This window comes from Stegostoma tigrinum, chromosome 25 (assembly GCF_030684315.1).
Source record: "Stegostoma tigrinum isolate sSteTig4 chromosome 25, sSteTig4.hap1, whole genome shotgun sequence".
NCBI classification, from domain to species: domain Eukaryota; kingdom Metazoa; phylum Chordata; class Chondrichthyes; order Orectolobiformes; family Stegostomatidae; genus Stegostoma; species Stegostoma tigrinum.
The window spans coordinates 36,603,298-36,621,115 of record NC_081378.1 but is presented as its reverse complement, the minus strand read 5'-3'; the positions used below and the strand labels follow the sequence as shown (position 1 = coordinate 36,621,115).

The 17,818-nt window shown below is 39.7% G+C and overlaps 1 protein-coding gene across 4 annotated transcripts in view; it reads left to right on the top strand.

The window, feature by feature from the left end:
• apaf1 (apoptotic peptidase activating factor 1) overlaps positions 1-17,818 on the top strand; it is a 169,052-nt gene that overhangs the window by 82,384 nt on the left and 68,850 nt on the right. For 3 of the 4 annotated variants that reach the window (XM_048553915.2, XM_048553913.2, XM_048553916.2), the window contains exons 20-22: positions 2,207-2,326; positions 7,691-7,816; positions 14,832-14,939. In XM_048553915.2, the coding sequence (XP_048409872.1) occupies positions 2,207-2,326; positions 7,691-7,816; positions 14,832-14,939 (354 nt within the window). The remainder of the gene's footprint in view (positions 1-2,206; positions 2,327-7,690; positions 7,817-14,831; positions 14,940-17,818) is intronic. The other variant, XM_048553914.2, reaches the window with a different exon arrangement.

Below are 17,818 nucleotides of genomic sequence, written 5' to 3'. Positions count from 1 at the left end.
CCTATAAAGTCCTTTCAGGATCTTCTACGCTTCAGTAAGATTACCCCTCATTCTTCTAAACTCCAATGTACAAAAACAACCTGTCCACCCTTTTTTAAGACAATGAATCTCTCGTCCCAGAAATCAGTCGAATGAACTGTCTCCAATGCAGTTGTGTTCATTCTTGAATAGGAGACTAAAACTGTAAATGGCACTCCAGATATCCTGTCACTAGTGCCTTTATAGAACTTTTTTATTCACTCATGGAACATGGGCATTGCTGGCTGACAGGCATTTATTGCCCTTCCCTAGTTGCTCTTGGGAAGGTGGTGGTGAGCTGCCTTTTTGAACCTCTGCAGATTGTGCTGTAGGTTGACCCACAATGCCCTTAAGGAGAGAATTTTCACGATTTTGACCCAGTGATAGTGAAGGAACGGCGATATATTTCTAGGTCAGAATGGTAAGTGGTTTGGTGGCAAACTTGGAGGTGATGGTGTTCCCATATATTTGCTACCCTTGTCCTTCTAGAAGGAAGTGGCCGTGGCTTTTGAAGGTGCTGTCAAAGGATTTTTGATGAATTTCTGTAGTCCACCTTGTGGATAGTACACACACACACTGCTGTTACTGAGCATAGGTGGTGGAGGGAGTGGATGCCAAGGATGTGGTCCAATTAAGCAGGCTGCTTTGTCCTGAATGATGCCCAGCTCCTTGATTATTGTTGGAGCTGTGCCCCTCAGGCAAGTGGGGAGTACTCCATCATGCCCTTGACTTTCCAGCCTGCCTCTGGGACAGATGCCTAATCGAATGAATTCCCATGGAGATCCATACCAATACAGCTCCTAGGGCAGTAGGATGGGCAGAATGGCTTTGTTCTCTTTGTATTCAACAATTCTAGTAATCTGCAGGCCTTCAGCCCCTCACATCTCACAAACCTCAGTTCATGTGAAATTGGGGCCCCGTGCTGTGCAGCATTATGCCTCGCTGGCTAACTGTTCCTGACTTGCTAAATGACATAGGCTTAAAGTCCCACATTTCTTCAAATTTACGACTCTTATCCTAAATTTAAACACCACCTTGGCTACAAATACATTGGTTGAAAACTGTACTCAGTTTCAAAAGGATTATTACAACAGTGAGATGGAAAGGAATTTATTTTACCTTGCAAATGTTATAGAAAAATAAAAGCTGGTTTGAACTTAAATTGATTTAGTTTTGGAAAGCAGCCGTACAATGGCTGCAAGTAACATGCTAGAGGAGGGCTTTTGCTGTGTTGGGAATAAATTTTATTCATTCAGTTGCGCAAGAACTCAATGTCATTTCTCCTCATTTTAACCACACTGATGCAATATAATGACAACAACCTTGTTGGAGGAGTTCTAAAATTATTGTGCTCCTTCCCTTTGAAATCGATGCAGTGCAGTTGTTTTGTAACAAAAATAAATACTGCTGTTTTCAAATACTTGTATGCTGTGAGGAAACCTACCCTCATTGAGATTTACTTCAAGGCTAAAGATATTGAATGGAACCTGAGACTTATCTGAGGAATTGCTAGTTATAAAAGCTAGTCCTGTTTGGGCTAAGTATAAGTGCCTATCTACAAAAGTTATTGTTGTTTGTGAATTATTTATTGTGTTCTATTAACATTTCAAACTTTACCTGGTTGGCAGGTGATCAAAGGTATCCCTTGTAAGAAAATAAACTTGAGCATATACAGTGTCTTTTATCTTTCTAAGTTAATGAAGTATGTTGCCGTATACCTATATCTATCTTCAGTCCCTTTCCATGCTCAGCTCGACACTGGTTGCTGATTAATGCTAGACTCTTCACTAACCTGCAAGACTGATCATGATTAGTTTTCCTATAATGTTCTGTCACTTGCACACTGATGCACATGCATCACTTTTAGACTGTTACACATTTGTAATTTCAACCTAACGGTATAAACCTTTTTATCTGCTTCTTGGTAATATATTATCTCTTGTGTAGTCACAAAAGTTGCAATGTTTTTTTTTCCCCCTTCCTTCTGACTTATTGATGAATTTCAAAGGAATCATATGCCAACAAGGTAGTGCTGAACCTTGCAATGTTACCTTAATATCTTTGACGTTTTTTCATGAAACCTAATGTCATTTTGTTTAAGCAATTTTCTAGTATTTGGAGAAGAGGTTATAGCTGTAAACTACATAAGAAGGTCCTTGCTTTGATATCTTTAATTTTGTTTTGACAGCTATGGAATACCAATAAAGTGCATAGTGCCTCTGCTGTGTCCTTGGTTCGAGATATGGATGCAGTCTTCCATAAGGATGAAGTCTTTGTTTTAGTTTCTGATAAGAAAAAGTGTTTACAGGTAAGCAACCTTCTTTTTCACTGGACCCAATAGCTCCTGCCATTTCTCATTTAACCACCTCTTCTCAGAACGAAGCACTTGTATATCTAGGTCAGGTGGAAGTCACAATGCTTGCCACTGGCCTGAGAACAAAGCTACCCACGTGATTTAGCAGTCGTTATGGTGTTGGTTTCCCATCTCCCAGTGTTAATTTGGAAGCAAGTCAAAAGGATCTCCAGACGACAAGCAACAATATAGTCACCAGGTTGATCAAGCTGCCAATTGCATTGAAGTATTCCCATAGACAGCAGACCAGGAATTATTCATTTTCCAGAGATTGATAGAAATTATTGTAACATACACATGTAAAGCTGAAATATTAGCAATTTTTAAAAGGTGACTCACCACCGATCTCAAAAAGTCAACTGTCCACACATATCACAGTCTAAGAGGAAGAGCTTACCCAGAGGCAGTTTAGTCTGGGAAATGTTTTGGCTACAGCAGCGTTGTTGTCAGCAAACAGGAAACTGATCAAATTACAGTGTTCATGCACAGCAAACCAGGAGGACTGTATCATTTAATATCCTTCACTTTTATATTTTCTGATAGCAAAATTAATGTATGACTGAATTAAGACAGAAGGTAAAATAAAGATAAACAGATTTGTTTAAAAAAATCTATGGAATTAATATTCTACCGATATAACATTAATTTTCAGGCCAGGGAGATTGATTGTTACTAATTATGAATGGAGTCTGCTGTTAATGACTCTATTGCACCTCTTTTGGTGATGCATAACTTTTTCAATGGTTTTTGCATTGGAATTCTAGAGTAGAAGATTTCTCCAACTCATGAACTCAAAGATATTTCACTTTGTGTGAATTGCCACAGTGTATAGGTGGTGCCTAAACTTACTGACAACAACATCCAGATTTCCACATTTTCCCTGCAGGGTTGAACTCCTGAGTTTGCTATTGATTTCACAGCAACAATTGTTTCACTGTCATAATACAACAACAGACTGGACGGGGTGGCTTCCTAAATATCCACATCCTTATTGAGAGTGAGCCAAGCACAGCAGGATAAAAGGCAGAGGTGAAACATTTGCAAGCACCTTCAGTTCGAAGTGCTGAGTTTATCCACCTCCTGAAGTCTCCAGTACCAACCAAATCCAATCTTAAGCCATTTCAATTTACCCTGATAATATCATTGCAATGGTACTGAAGACTGGTGCTCCAGAACTACTCGTGCATCCAGTCAAGCTGTTCCAATACAACTACAACACTGGCATTTATCTAACAATGTGGAAAATTGCCTAGGTGTACCCTATCCATGATAAGCAGGGAAAATTTGTTCAAATTAATTTCCATCCTCTCAGATTACTTTTGATGAACAATAAAGTCTGTGTTGACAGCAGCATTTATACAAAAATATCCTGCTCACTGACACTAGTCAGTGTTCTGCAAGGGCAATATGGCTCTTTACAACATTAGAGCCTTGACCCACACATGGACAAAAGATCTGAACTTGTGTGGTGAGGATGATTCCCTTGACATCAAGGAAGCTTGAGGAATTCATTGCCGCAGAGTACAGTGGAGACCGGGAGGTTGGATGCCTTCAAGGTAGAGATCGATAAATTCTTGATCTCAGAAAGTATCAAGGGCTACGGGGAGAATGCAGGGAAGTGGAGTTGAAATGCCCATCAGCCATGATTTAAATGGCGGAGTGAACTTGATGGGTCGAATGGCCTTACTTCCACTCCTATGTCTTAGGGTCTTATGAAGTATTTGGCCTCAAGCAGAATAAAGAACCATTGGCAAAGTCAACATCTGCAAGTATCAGGAAAAACTCTGTACTGGTTGGAGTCAATCCTATCACAATGAAAGATGGTTGTGATTGTTGGAGACCAATCGTCTCAGTCCGTGTCTGTCAGTGCAGAGTTCCTTGTGGTGCAGTCCTAGGCCCAACCCCTTTCAGCTGCATCGTCAATGACCTTTTCCCTATCAGAATTTCAGAAGTGAGGATGTTCACTGCATGATCAGTACCATTTGCAACTTCTCAGACACTGAGCAGTCCTTGTCCACATGCAGCAAAACCTGGACAACATCCACTTGAGATGACAAGTGACAGCCAATTAGCACTTCATGCCACACGAGTGCCAGGTATTGACCATTTCCAATAAAAGGAATCTGATCATCCCTTTGTACTCATTGGTATTATCACTGGTGAGATCTACACTATCAGCATTTTAGGGTTATCTTTGGCCATAAACTTAACTCAGTCAGTCATGTGAATCCTGTGGCTACAAGAGGAGGTGAGAGGCTAGGAATTCTACAAAGAGTGACTTACCTGCTGTCTCTCCAATGCCTGTATATCATCTACAAGGCAGAAACCGGAGAGTGTGATAGAATACTCTCCATTTGCCTGCATGCGTGCAACTCCAAATGCATTCAACAAGCTTGACATGATTCAGGGCAAAGCTACCTCTTAATTGGTACCCCATCCACTACTCAAGCATTCACTCCCTCCACAACCAGCACACAGTGGCAGCAGTGTGTACTATCTACAAGATGAACTGCAGTAACTCGCCAAGCTCCTTTACCAGCACCTTCCAACCTGCAATCTCCAACACATAGGTAATTAATGCTTCACCATTTGCATGATCTTCTCCAACCACACGCCATTCTGGCTTGGTACTATATTGCTATTCCACCACTCTTAGTAGGTCCATAAGGCCATAAGATATATGAGTAAAATTAGGCCATTCAACCCAACAAGCTTTCTGTGCCACTCAATCACTGCTGATAGATTTGTCAACCCCATTCTCTTGCCTTCTCCCTGTAATCCTTGATCCCCTTATTAATCAAGAATCTATCTATTTCTAGCTTAAATACACTCAAAGACTTTGCCATAAAAGGTAGTGGGGGCCATGAGTTTCACAGATTCATCACCTCTGACTGAAGAAATACCTTTTCCAAGTCCCCTCTATCCAGACCTGTCAGTACTCTGTAAATTTCAATCAGATCTCCCACCTCTTTTTTTCCTCAACTCCAATGAGTACATACCTAGAGTTCTTAACTGTGCTTCCTAATGGCAAGACCTTCCCAGGGATCATTAACTTCCTCTGCAACCCCCACCCCTCCATCCCTGGCAAAGGGCAGCACATTCTTCCTTAGATATCGGGCCCAAAAATATTCACAATATTCTAAATATGGTCTGACCAGAGCCTTATACAACTTCAGAAGTACATCTCTGCTCTTGCATTCATTTCAGGAAGGTTGGAATACTAAAAATGCATTTACCTTCCTAATTGCCGATGAACCTGCTCATTAGCCTTGAGAACCCTGAACTAGGACTCCTAAGTGCCTTTGTTCTTCCAGTTTACTAAGCCTTTCCCCATTTAGAAAATATTCTAGGCCTGTATTCTTTTGTCCAAAGTGCATAACATCGCACTCATTATATTTCATCTGCCACTTCTTTGCCCACTCTTCTAGCCTGTCCAAGTCCTTCTAACAGCTTCCCCGATTCCTCTACACTAGTGTCTCTCAATCTACCTTTGTATCATCTGCAGACTCAACAGCAATGTCCTCAGTTCCTTCATCCAGATTGTCAAAGTATAACATGAATAGTTGTCCCATCACTGATCCCTGTGGAACTCAAGTCACTGGAATTCCCTTCCTTGCAGCTTTGTGAGTGTAGCTACACCACACCATTGCCTGGGCAGTTCGAGAAGGCAGCTGGCCACCATCTTGTAGAACACAGTTAGTGATGGACGGTAATTGCTGGCCTAGGTACTGAAACCTACATCTAACAAATGACTTTTTCAAAAATACAGCTTAGAGGGAAAGACCAGATCATTCCAATTATTTCTCATTTTTGTGGTTTGTGGGTTCCAACGTAATGGATGCTACAGAAAAGTGTAAAATCACTGACAACAGCTTCTAAATTTCCATGTTTAACTAATTATATGCAAACTCCAGAAGTAGTTGTCGATTTGAGGAATAATGAATATGAATGCTGAAGGTTTTACTGTCATTAACTGAACAACTTTTGGACCAAAATATTAAGTGCATCAAAACATATTACACACTTTGTATTTTCCACTAAGCTCGTCATTTGGTGCTTCAGAATGGACGGGAGGGCTACTTAAATCTGGAAATTAAGAGGAAATAGTAGCTATCCACTAAGTGTACTTTCAGATGCTTTGACCTCAGCTGCTTATGATGCAGAACTACCTCTGTTTTAAGCACTGATGGTTCATATTGTGAAAATAAGTATGTACCAAAACCAATGCTATGAAAGTTGAAGTGACAATTAGAAGGGTTTATTTGAAGATCATATCACTTGTTGATTTGCTCCTGGTGCTGATACAGAATGCATTTACAAAAGTATAGATGAAAATATAAAAACAGAAAGTGATGGGAAATATAGACTGTTCACTAAAATTGGAAAAGCATAAGATGAACAAGCATTTTAGAAGATTTAGAACAAAGGACGGACAGAACATAAAAACACAAAAGGAAAGACCAAGGAATTGCCTGTAATCTGCTTTAAAGAACACCAATAGATGATCTTGACATAAAGAACAGAAGAGGTAAAAAAAAATGATGAAAGCAAAGAACTTTCGAAAAACCACAGCTGTAAGAGTCCAGCAAAGGAACGGACAAAGAAATTGTAAGCACAAAGTAGAGGAAATCTGAAAACAGAAATCGTCTCAAAATAGGCTGGAATCCTTGCCCAAAAAGAAGGAAAGTCAGCTTTTTCCCCAAAGATGAAGACTCTCTCTACCAGCACACTCTGCTGAACAAACTGAGTCCATTCTTAAGCTTCACAGTATCACTCCTTAGAACATACTTCAAATATATTTATCATAAAGTTGGAGCTAACAGAAGAGAAACTTTGCATTACAATTGGGCATTTGGTGACAGAATTGGACGTGATGTGCACCCTTTAATATGAATCAATTTTTGGATTTGTTGAACCTGTTACAAGACGAAATTGTGTGGTAAATAAACTGAATACAGGATATGATGTGCTATGGCCTATTTTTCTACGATAATGATTAGCAAGTTCATCATTCATCATTTTCTTTCCTTTCCAGGTATGTTATTTCACAACCACCATCTGCTGTTTCCTTCTCACAAAAGCAAGTGTTTTGTGTCGTCTTTTACCTCAGTGGCTTAATTGGTGAGACTTTAATAGGACCAGTAAACACCTGTATGTGGAATCTGTTTCACATTGCTGAAGTTTGGCTAGGAACAGGCTCTATTACAACTCCACTGAAGTCTGCCTCTTGTAGGGCTTGTTTGTTGTCTTCATTTTTCTTTTTCAGAGGGAAAACTGTTTTCTGTATTCATGTATTTTTTTTCTGTGTATTTGCAACAGCTAATAAACGGGAAAACTGGTGATGTAATATGTCAGAGTGAGGTCCAAAACTCGTGTATTCGTTGTTGCTGCCTTAACCATCAGGTTAATTTGGCTGCAATTGGACGTGGAGATGGAATCTTAAAGGTACTAATGTTGAATTTGATTTTGAAGGCTTTTCCATGTCTGTTGGAAAATATGATTTCTGTTTTTTTATAATATTGCATGAGCAATTACATCTGTTTTCTTGTTTACAAATAATAATTGGCTGACCTTGATGGTCCTGCGGGAACCTATTAAGTCTGAGTAATGTATGGCTTCAGTGACATTCAACATTACAGTAGGAACCTGCGTAAGTTTAGTATCCACTCAAGGTGGGTTCGGAGCTCCACAAGGTTTTTAACCGCTATTCCAGATTTCTGTCTGCAGGAACATGCTGTTAATTCACTTGACAAAATTGTTACAAGCATGTAATATGCCAAAGAAACTTTAACTTAACTTTGTGGTAGTGTATTAATCCTCTTGCTAAGATTGCTGCTGCACATTTTGGTATTTTACGTTTACTTTGTTTTCTTGATGCTTCTCTTATGTCCTCTGTGTCTTCTCGTTCTACATGCTTTTCCCAGTCAACGGGAAGGCAGACAATCTGCTCCAGTAGTTTTGCCAGCTGCTTGGTTGTGTTAAAAGCCAGCCCTAGTTGACTTGTCCTTCTCTAATGGGAAATGTATTGACCTACCCTCCATGATGTGCTCTGAATCAAAGAAGCAGGTGTGTAAGCCCATATCCAAATTCTGTGCCCACTGTGTTTGCTCTTGTTTAGTGCCAAGGAGTCCATTGCTGTCTCATATAATTAGAATAAGAATCAGATAGGTTGCTTGGTATTATGTTAGCTCTTGTTTGGCTGATTCAATTTAGCTTTGTTTAAAATTGATGCGAATCCTTCAGGACATTATGGTCTTATTTCTCCCTGAAGCATTTTTTTTAACCTCTATCAGAATTACATCTGTAAAATTCCACTCTGAATTTCCACAGAAATTTTGACCTAGCTCATTTATTCACTTTAAGAAAAATTCTTACCAACTAAGGATATATTTAGTAAGACTTGATATGTACTTTTTAAAATTATACCAATTTTAGGCTGCCTCTATGTCTTGTGAATTGATTCCTTTCACTTACATTTACTTCAGGATATGTTGTGTGTGTAACAGTAGTTATCTTTAATTTAAATCCTTCATGTCAAATTTAATTCTTGGTCATATTATACCTTGCAGCCTAAGCTAAATTTAACATCACATAGATGTGTTGTTGTTCATGTGCTCTTTTTAAATCTGTCAGCCCTGTCTGGTAATTATTCATAATTATGCAGCTTGTGTATGATATAAAATGACGTAGCTTTGACGATAATCATTTCTACTTAAATATAATTGGGGATGTACTGAAAGGACACACTGCTTTAGTTTTAGAGTTGCAGGGGAAACCACAGAATTTTCATTCAGGGCTGAGTGTTTGAGCTTTTGCACTAAGCAAGTAGAGCGAATGTAGTTTTGTTAAAAATAAGTTATCCCTGACCAATCGAATTTTTTGAGGCTACTAATCAGTTGGAAAATGAATACTTGTGGATACTATATGTATGAACTGTGAGGTGTCCAACATGATTCCACATAAAATTATTGGCATTGTATGAAGCTGGATTGTCTTTTGTCTTGAGTTGGAAATTGGTTGGCAAGTAGGAGACCCAGCATGGGGATAACAAATCCACATTTAGTTAAGCTGAATGTAGCAAGAATTGTTCCCAGTGATCTGTTCTGGGTCTGCATCCTTTTATTACCAATCATGCTGAAGGGATATTGAATTGAATATCCGAAGTTGCCAAGGACATTAACAGTTTGGAGTAAGCCCAGTTAAAAGCTGGAATTTGAAAAGGTACATACACAGACTTAAGTGAAAAAAAACGGCAAATGGAATTTTAATAAATGTGAAGCAATCCTCTTTGGGCCGAAGAAGGATAAATTGGAGTGTTTTCTAATTGGTAAGAAACTATAAATTGCAGTAAAGCGAAGAGCTGAGGAGTCCACTTGTTAGATCTTAAATGTGACAAGGGCACTTCCCAGTTGTGTTACCAAACAAAAGCCAACACTGAGGCACATAAAGATATTAAGGTAGATGAGATTTTAAGAAGCATCTTGAAGAAGAATAGAGAGGTTCAAGAAGGGAATTATATGAATCCTAAGCAACTGAAACATGGCCACTTGTAGCGGATCAGTGAAAGGCAGGAGTCTAGACAAGACCAAAATTGAAGCTGTGCAGCCCTCTTTGAGAGATGTACGCTTGAACAGGTTACAGATTGCTACTGGATGAGGCCATGGAGGGGTTCTAAAATAAATGTGTTGCCAGATTGGGTTGACTGAACTTGTATTTGTTGGAGTTTAGAAAGATGAGCGGGGAACTTGTTGAAATGTGTAAAATTCTGAGATTGAACAGACTGGTTTCAGGGACAACATTTCCCCTGGCAGGGAACCAAAACAAGGAGTTGCAGTCTCTGGATGTCCAGTAGGCTATTTCAGACTGAGCTGAGAAGGAATTGCTTCACTCAGGCTGGTGAATCTGCAGAATTCTCTGCTACAAAAGGCAGTCGAGGTTAAGCCACTGAAAATATTTAAGAAAGAAAAAGATTTCTAGAGGCTAAAGGTGTCAAAGGTTGTGGGGAGAGTTTGGAGGTTATGTGGAGAGTTTGGAAATCTGGCATTCAGATAGAGGATCATCCATGATTATAATGCTGAGTGAGCACAATGGATCGTATGACCTACTTTTTGAGTTTGCAAAGGGTGGGAGGCTGGTCAGGAGGGCTCTGGAGGAGTTAAATCTAAAGGTGACAAAAGTGTGGATGACGTTTTCAGCACAGTTGAGTAGAGGCAAGATGAGGGTGGGGTATGTTCTGGAAGTGAAAGCAGTGTTGGTGATTTTAATTCATTTAGAATGAGTAAGCAGGTAAAAAATTCAATTAAAATGCTCAGTAGAATGTTGACCTTTTACTCAAAGGAGCTAGGTTACAAAGGGAAGGAAGTTATTCTTTAGTTGAATCAGAGGCACAATTTAATTCATTCTCAGTGATTTCTTTGAGCTTGGCTGTTTGAGGGTAAATCTGCATTTGTCATGTGGAAATCTTTTAAAGACCAGTTAATTAGAGCTCAGGACCAGCATGTTCCTGTGAAAGTGAAGCTTATGGATGGCAAGATTCGGGAATCTTGGATGACCAGAGAAATTGTGAGCTAAGTCATACAGTAAAAGGAAGCATGCGTATGGCTAAGGAAACTGAAGACTGAATCTTTGAGGCATATAAAGAAAGCAGGAAACAACGTAAACAAGGAGTTAGAAGGGATAAAAGGGGCCACGAAATGCCCTTGCAAACAGGATTAAGGAAAATCCCAAGGCTTTTCATACGTAAAGAAGAAGCAAGAAGGTGGCTAGGGAAAGGATAGGCCTCTCAAGGACAAAGGTGTACATTTGTGATTGGAGCTGGAGAATATGGGTGAGGTCCTTAACAAATATTTTGCTTTGGTATTCTCAAAGGGTAAGGACATAGGGGGTGGAGAATCTAGAGAGGGGTATGTTGATATTCTGGTGCGTGTTGATTTTTTTTTAAAAAGGAGTTTGGGTGTTTTGAAAAACATTGAGATTAACAAGTCCCCAGGACCTGAAGGGATTTATCTCAGAATACTAAGAGATGTCAGGAAGGAAATTGCTGGGTTCTTGAATAAAATCTTGGTATCCTATTTAGACACATACCAAATCCCAGAGGACTGTAGAATAGCCAGTGTTATTCCTTTGTTTAAGAAGGACAGCAGGAATATCCCAGGTAATTACAGGCCGGTGAGCTTTACATCAATGGTATGGAAGTTATTGGAGAAGATTCTTAGAGACAGCATCTATTCACATTCGGAAAAATATGGACTTGTTGGCGACAGGCAGCATGACTTTGTGTGGGAGAAAGCATGTTGCACAAACTTGGTTGAGTTTTTTGAGGAAGTGACATAGATAATTTACTGAGGGCACTGTGGTGGATGTTATCTCAATGAATTTTAGCAAGGTCTTTTGACAAGGTCGTCATGGCAGACTGATACAAAAAGTGAAGTCACATGAGATCTGTAGTGAGCTGGTAAGATGGATACAGAACTGGTTTGGTCATAGAAGACCAAGAGTATGGTGAAAGGGTGTTTTTCTGCTTGGAGGTCTGTGACCAGTGGTGGATCCAGCAAGGATAAGTGCTGGAATCCCTTTTGTTTGTAAAACAGATCAATGATGTGGAGGAGAATGTAAGTTGTCTGATTAGTAAGTTTGGGGACACACAAAGGTTGGGAGAGCAACAGACAGTGTGGAGGATTACCAGAGGACACAGCAGGATATAGATAGGCTGGACACTTAGGCAGAGAAATGGCAGATGGATATAATCCGGACAAAAGTGAGATGAGATATTTTGGAAGAGCTGATGCGGGTGGGAAGTATACAGTAAATGACAGAACCCTTAGAAGCTTGAACATACAGAGGGATCTGGTATACGGGTCCACAGTTTCCTGAAAGTGGCAACACAAGTGGATAAGGTAGTCAAGTAAGCATATGGCATGCTTGCCGCCTTTGGTCAGGGCGTAGATTTAAAAAATTAACAAATCATGTTGCAGCTGTATAGAACTTTAGTAAGGCCACATTTGAAATATTGCATGCAATTGTCGTTGCTACACTACTGGAAGAATGTGGAGGCTTGGAGAGGGTACAAAAAAGATTTACTAGGGTGTTGCCTGGTTTGGAAGGTACTATTTAGGAGAAACTGGCAAACTCGATTTGTTTGCTCTTGAAGGTCAGAGGCTGAGGGACCACCTGATAGAGGTTTACAAAATCATGAGAAACATGTTCAGAATGGATAGTCAGAGTATTTTTTGCAGGGTATAAATGTCAGTATTAGGGGTCATAGGTTTAAGGTAAAAAGGTGTAAATTTAAACAAGATTTGAGGGGCAGGCTTTTTATTCAGTGGGCCTGGAATGCATTGCCAGAGGGGGTGATAGAAGCAGATGTAACAGCAATGTTTAAGAGGCTTCTTGATAGATACATGAATAGACAGTGAATAGAGGATACAGACTGTGAGGAGTCAAAATTTTTTAAGTTTAGAAAGGCATCGGGCATCTGTGCAGGCTCAGTGGGCCAAAGGACCTGCTGCTTTGCTGTACTGCTCTTTGTTCTTTATTAGGTGATGCAGTCCCTGGTATCATTACTCTGTGTGTTTGTGTTGATGTATAAGATATTCAAGTCTTGCAGAACTAGAAAAAATTGTCAGTACCCTTCATAATTGTCAACCCTCTAAAGCCAGAAGACACAGGAAACCATTAATTACCTAGACACCACAATATTTAAATTGACACAAGGCTACATAAATAAGTTAGAAACAATGGTTTATTTTTCCTCGAAATAACTGACACAGTTCTGCACACATAGTCATCACGCCAAACGTACTCTCTACATGTTGGTGAGCTCACATATGCGCAAAGCTGGGATATTTTAACTAGGCAGTCACTGCCCTTTTAAACTGTATTTTCAGACCTTGATCTCACATGTCGGTTTAATAATTAAAGCGTTCATTACAATGGCATCAGCTTCATTTTTTCTCCTATATATAATGAACATATACAATTTTAAACTAGAGATCAAGCTTTCCTAGCTCCATGATTGCTGAGTATTCCTTTTTAACAAGTTTGAAACTGTTTTCTGTTTGCAGCCTCCCTTTCCCTGTCCTGTCCTTACAGGCTCCCTCACCCCCTCAGTCACACACCATTGTGTATTCCCTATCTGTCCCAGTCTCCTTTCAGCCTTCATTCCCTCCCCTCAGCCCCCCACTGCACTCCTGCCCCCCCACCCCGGAGCTGACATGCAGTTTGCTCCTTCTGCAAAAAGGCTGCTCCCACCTACCAGCCTCCCCTAAGCATCAGCAAATTGATGATTTGTCCCTGTCTCCAACCACTTGCAGTGACCTTATCTCCCAGACCCTGGCCTTTTCTCCCCACAACTCTTTTTTACTGCCAGTACTTACTTACCCCGTTGAATGTTGCCCCAGTCACAAGTTGTTTCTCTCCCACGTTTGTTACTTCCAGGCTTACGACAAACCTTTTTATTCTGTTACCAAGTTCCTCAAAGTAAAAATAATGTATAGTTTGACTAGATAATGTGCAGAATGCAATCATTAGAAACTAAATCCTTTGTAAGTTATGATCTGAATGGACCTGTCAAACTTCAGATTTGGTACTGACCTTGTTCCTTGTGCACCTTCCCTGCAGTTGTAACTTAGTATTCTGTGCTCTGTTCTATTACTCTTATGTACTTTGTATGGTGTGACCTGCCTGTACTGCATGAAAGCCAAAACTTTTCACTGTACCTAGGTACATGTGACAATAACAAATCAAGTCAAAATGCAGCTTTTTTTGTGAACTCATTGTAACTTGCATTTCGGGCATTTTCACTCATTGAATTTGCAGTTCTCACCATTGGGAAGCCACAACACCACCATGTCCTGAGGAGTGTCAGCATGTGTTTCTGATGTGGGTTCATGGCTTCAAAATCTATTTGAAGCTGTAACGCTACATTTATAGAGCTCATCGAAAATGAAGCTACTACTTGAAATAGAACAATATTTCCAGTATTGCATGATCGTCCTTGTTTCAAATTAATAATGATTATCATGAACAGTTCTGAACTATTGAGTTGTTAAGAAAAAACATTTTTAAACTTGTAATTGATCAAAATTTTATTAAACCAAGATTGATAATTCTTTTTAATTCAGCTATTAAATTTTCGTATTGATGGGAAAATGGTGACTGTGCATAGGTTGGAGTATGTTCAGGATATGCAACATGCTGCAAAGATCAGAAGCATCTCAGCAAGCAGATAGGTGTCAGAAACACGAAGAAATAAACCAGTACCAAAAAAAGCTTGCTTTTGGCTTTTCAAAATTAATTTCTACAGTAGAACTAGTCTGATTAAATCGCCCTGAATTTGAGTAATGTTCTGAATGCGTAAATGTCCAATAGCTAAGCTGTGTGTGTGTTTGCGTACACATAAATGCTTAATGTTGAATTTTATGTTAATGGCTTTACTTTTTCTTGTATGTTATAATTGTAGGGAGGCATGATGTCGGCCAAGTTCATCCTGCAGAGCATTGGGTGGAAGAGACAGCACTTCCAGCAGAGCCTGTTGGTAGCAGTAGGGCTAGAAAATGGCACACTGAAGGTGCAGGACTAATTTAAGCATGTATTACACCTAGCCTAAAGCTCCCCCTTTCATGCTGAGCTTGAGTGTTGCTGAGAATGACACCACAGTTGTTTGGGATAAACAAATATTATTCTAAATTCTTACATCTAAGTGAAGCTGCTCTGCAGAATTGATACTATTTACTCGGTTTACTCCTAATGAGAATAAGGAAGGATATTTTTTAAACAAATAATGAATAACAAATTGCTAAATTTGACATAATAATTCCCACCCACATGCTTCTGAAATGCTGATATAGAATTTGGGTGCTTTCAGGTTTTACAGCACGCATGGCTTCTCTTTGGAGTGCTGGGAGCTACAAACCAGTGCCAAGTGTTTCTCTTTGAAGGAAGTTCTTTTTGAATTCATGGATTTCCGTTATTGGGGAAAGTTGTTGATTTTGTGTTGATCTTATGAAATGTAGTAAGATTCAACAGGAGTATATGAAAGCATCTGTCATTTGTTCTTGGCTTCAGTTGCCAGAACAGGTGATTATCCATAAAATATTTTCTCCAGGAAATTAGTGGTAAATAGCATAATGAAAACTGATATGAGCAAAAGTAGTATTTAGGTGTTGTTTCTAGTGACTGGAGGCATGGAGAATAGATCTTACATTAACAATGCAAATTTTGACCTTTCAGAATTGGAAAACTAGCCATAACATGAGCATAACTATTTGTATTGTAACTGGAATTAGTGTTTAATGACTTTATTGGCGAGAAAATCAATTTATTTTGTTACTCATTTGTTTACATCGGAAATTAAATACAGTCTGAGAAAGCCCCATTTTCTAAAAATGTGTTTGTTGCTTTGTAAATATACCCTTCAACATAGAGATTTTATTTTACTTCCTGCCAAACTACCTGAAAATAATTAACATAACTATGCAAATTATTGATTACTTTGCATTGCGTAAAAATGAATTTATAGACAGACATGACATGTCATGTTTGGTCTCCAATGGTCAGTATGTTTTTTCTGTATCTTTTCAGATAATTCTCTGACGCTAATATGAAGATATCTTGTCAAATTTTACTTGTCTTTAACTGCATGCAACTGTGGAAAATGTTACTCGTTAATAGTTTTTCAACATGATTCATTTCAATTCTCTAACATTTTGTTCTAGCAGTAAGCAGGGCTACAATCAGTTTTCTCATTCTTTCATTACTTAGATATGTGCACATCTTTAACAACAGGTTCAATTTTCATAAAGCTGTAAATATAGGGGATTATCTGGTGTGACCGATAGAAAGGTAAAGGAACAGGCACCAAGCTTTACAATGAATAAAAGAGATTAGAAGTCATGCTTCAATTATACCAAGCTCTGGTTAGAGCTCAACTGCAGTAGTCTATTCTAAGTTTCATAAATTAAGATGACAATATGGGCTTTGGTGGAGTGCAGTGTAACTTTTTCAGAATAATATTTGGGCTCCAAGGTTTAAATTGTAAGGAACTGTTAGGCCAGTAATTGATTAGGTTGGATTTGTCCTGCTTATTGTAAGGAACATACCTCGGCAGTTTTCACATTGTCAATGCCAGTGTTGTGGCTGTACTGAAACTGCTTGGCTAGGGGTGCAGAAAGTTCTGGAGCACGGATTTTGGTACCACTGTTGCAGTGCTGTCAAGGCCCACAGTTTTTGCAGTGTCCAGTGCCTTAGACTGTTTCTTGATATCACGTGGAGTGAATCAAATAGGGTGAAAACTGTTATTTATGATACTGAGGGTCTCTAGAGGAGGCTGAGATGGATCATCTACTTCTGACTGAAGATTGTTGCAAATGCTCCAAACTTACCTTCGGCATTGATATGCTGGGCTCCCCCATCATTAGGGATAGGAATATTTGTGGAGCCATCTCTCCAGTGAGTTGTTTAATTGTCCATCACCAATCATACCTGGATGTGACAGCACTGCGGAGCTTAGATCTGATCCGTTTGATGTCCCTCTAACCATCACTTGATGCTTATGTTGTTTGGCAGCAAGTAGCCCTGTTTTGTTAGCTTCACCGGGTTGACATCTCATTTTTTTCAGGAATGTCTGTTTCTGATCCTGGCAACCCGTCCTGCATTCTTCGTTAAATCAGTATTGTTCCCCTGGCTTCTTGGTAATGATAGACTAAAGAATATACTGAGCCGTGAGGTTACAGGTTGTGTTAGAGTACAGCTCTGCTGCTGCTGATGGCCCATAGTACTTCATGGAAGCTCAGTTTAGATCTGTTTGAAGTTATCCCATTTAACATGGTGATAGTACTACACAAGACATGGAAGGTATCTTCAATGTGAAGACACGACATTGTCTCCACGAGGACTTTGTAGTGATCACACTGACTGATACTACCGTGAACATAGATGTGCACCAGACAAATTAATGAGGATGAGGTCAAGTATTTTTCTCCCCTTTGTTGGTTCCCTCATCCACCACAAACCAGTCTTGCAGCAATATTCACTAGGACTTGACCAGCTCAATCAGTAGGCATGATACAAAGGAGTTCTTTGTCGGGGACAGTGAAATCCCCTACCCTGTGTCTTCTGTACCCTAGCTAACCTCAGAGTTCCCTCCAAGTCATGTTCAACACGGAAGAGTACAGAGTCCTCACCTGAGTAGAAGCCTGGGCTTGGGGTGTACTCAACAGCAGGTTCCCACGCCATGTTTGACCTGATGCCATGAGACTTCTTGGGGATGTTGAGAGTGGATGTGGAGGACCGCCAGGCCAACTCCCTCCTGGCTGTATAGTACTATGCCACTGCAGCATCTGTCCTGCCAGTGCAACAAGACATACCCAGTGATGATGATAATGCTGGCTGGGACATTTTGTCTACATTACTGAGGGCATTTTAAGAGTCAGTAACGTTTCTATGGGT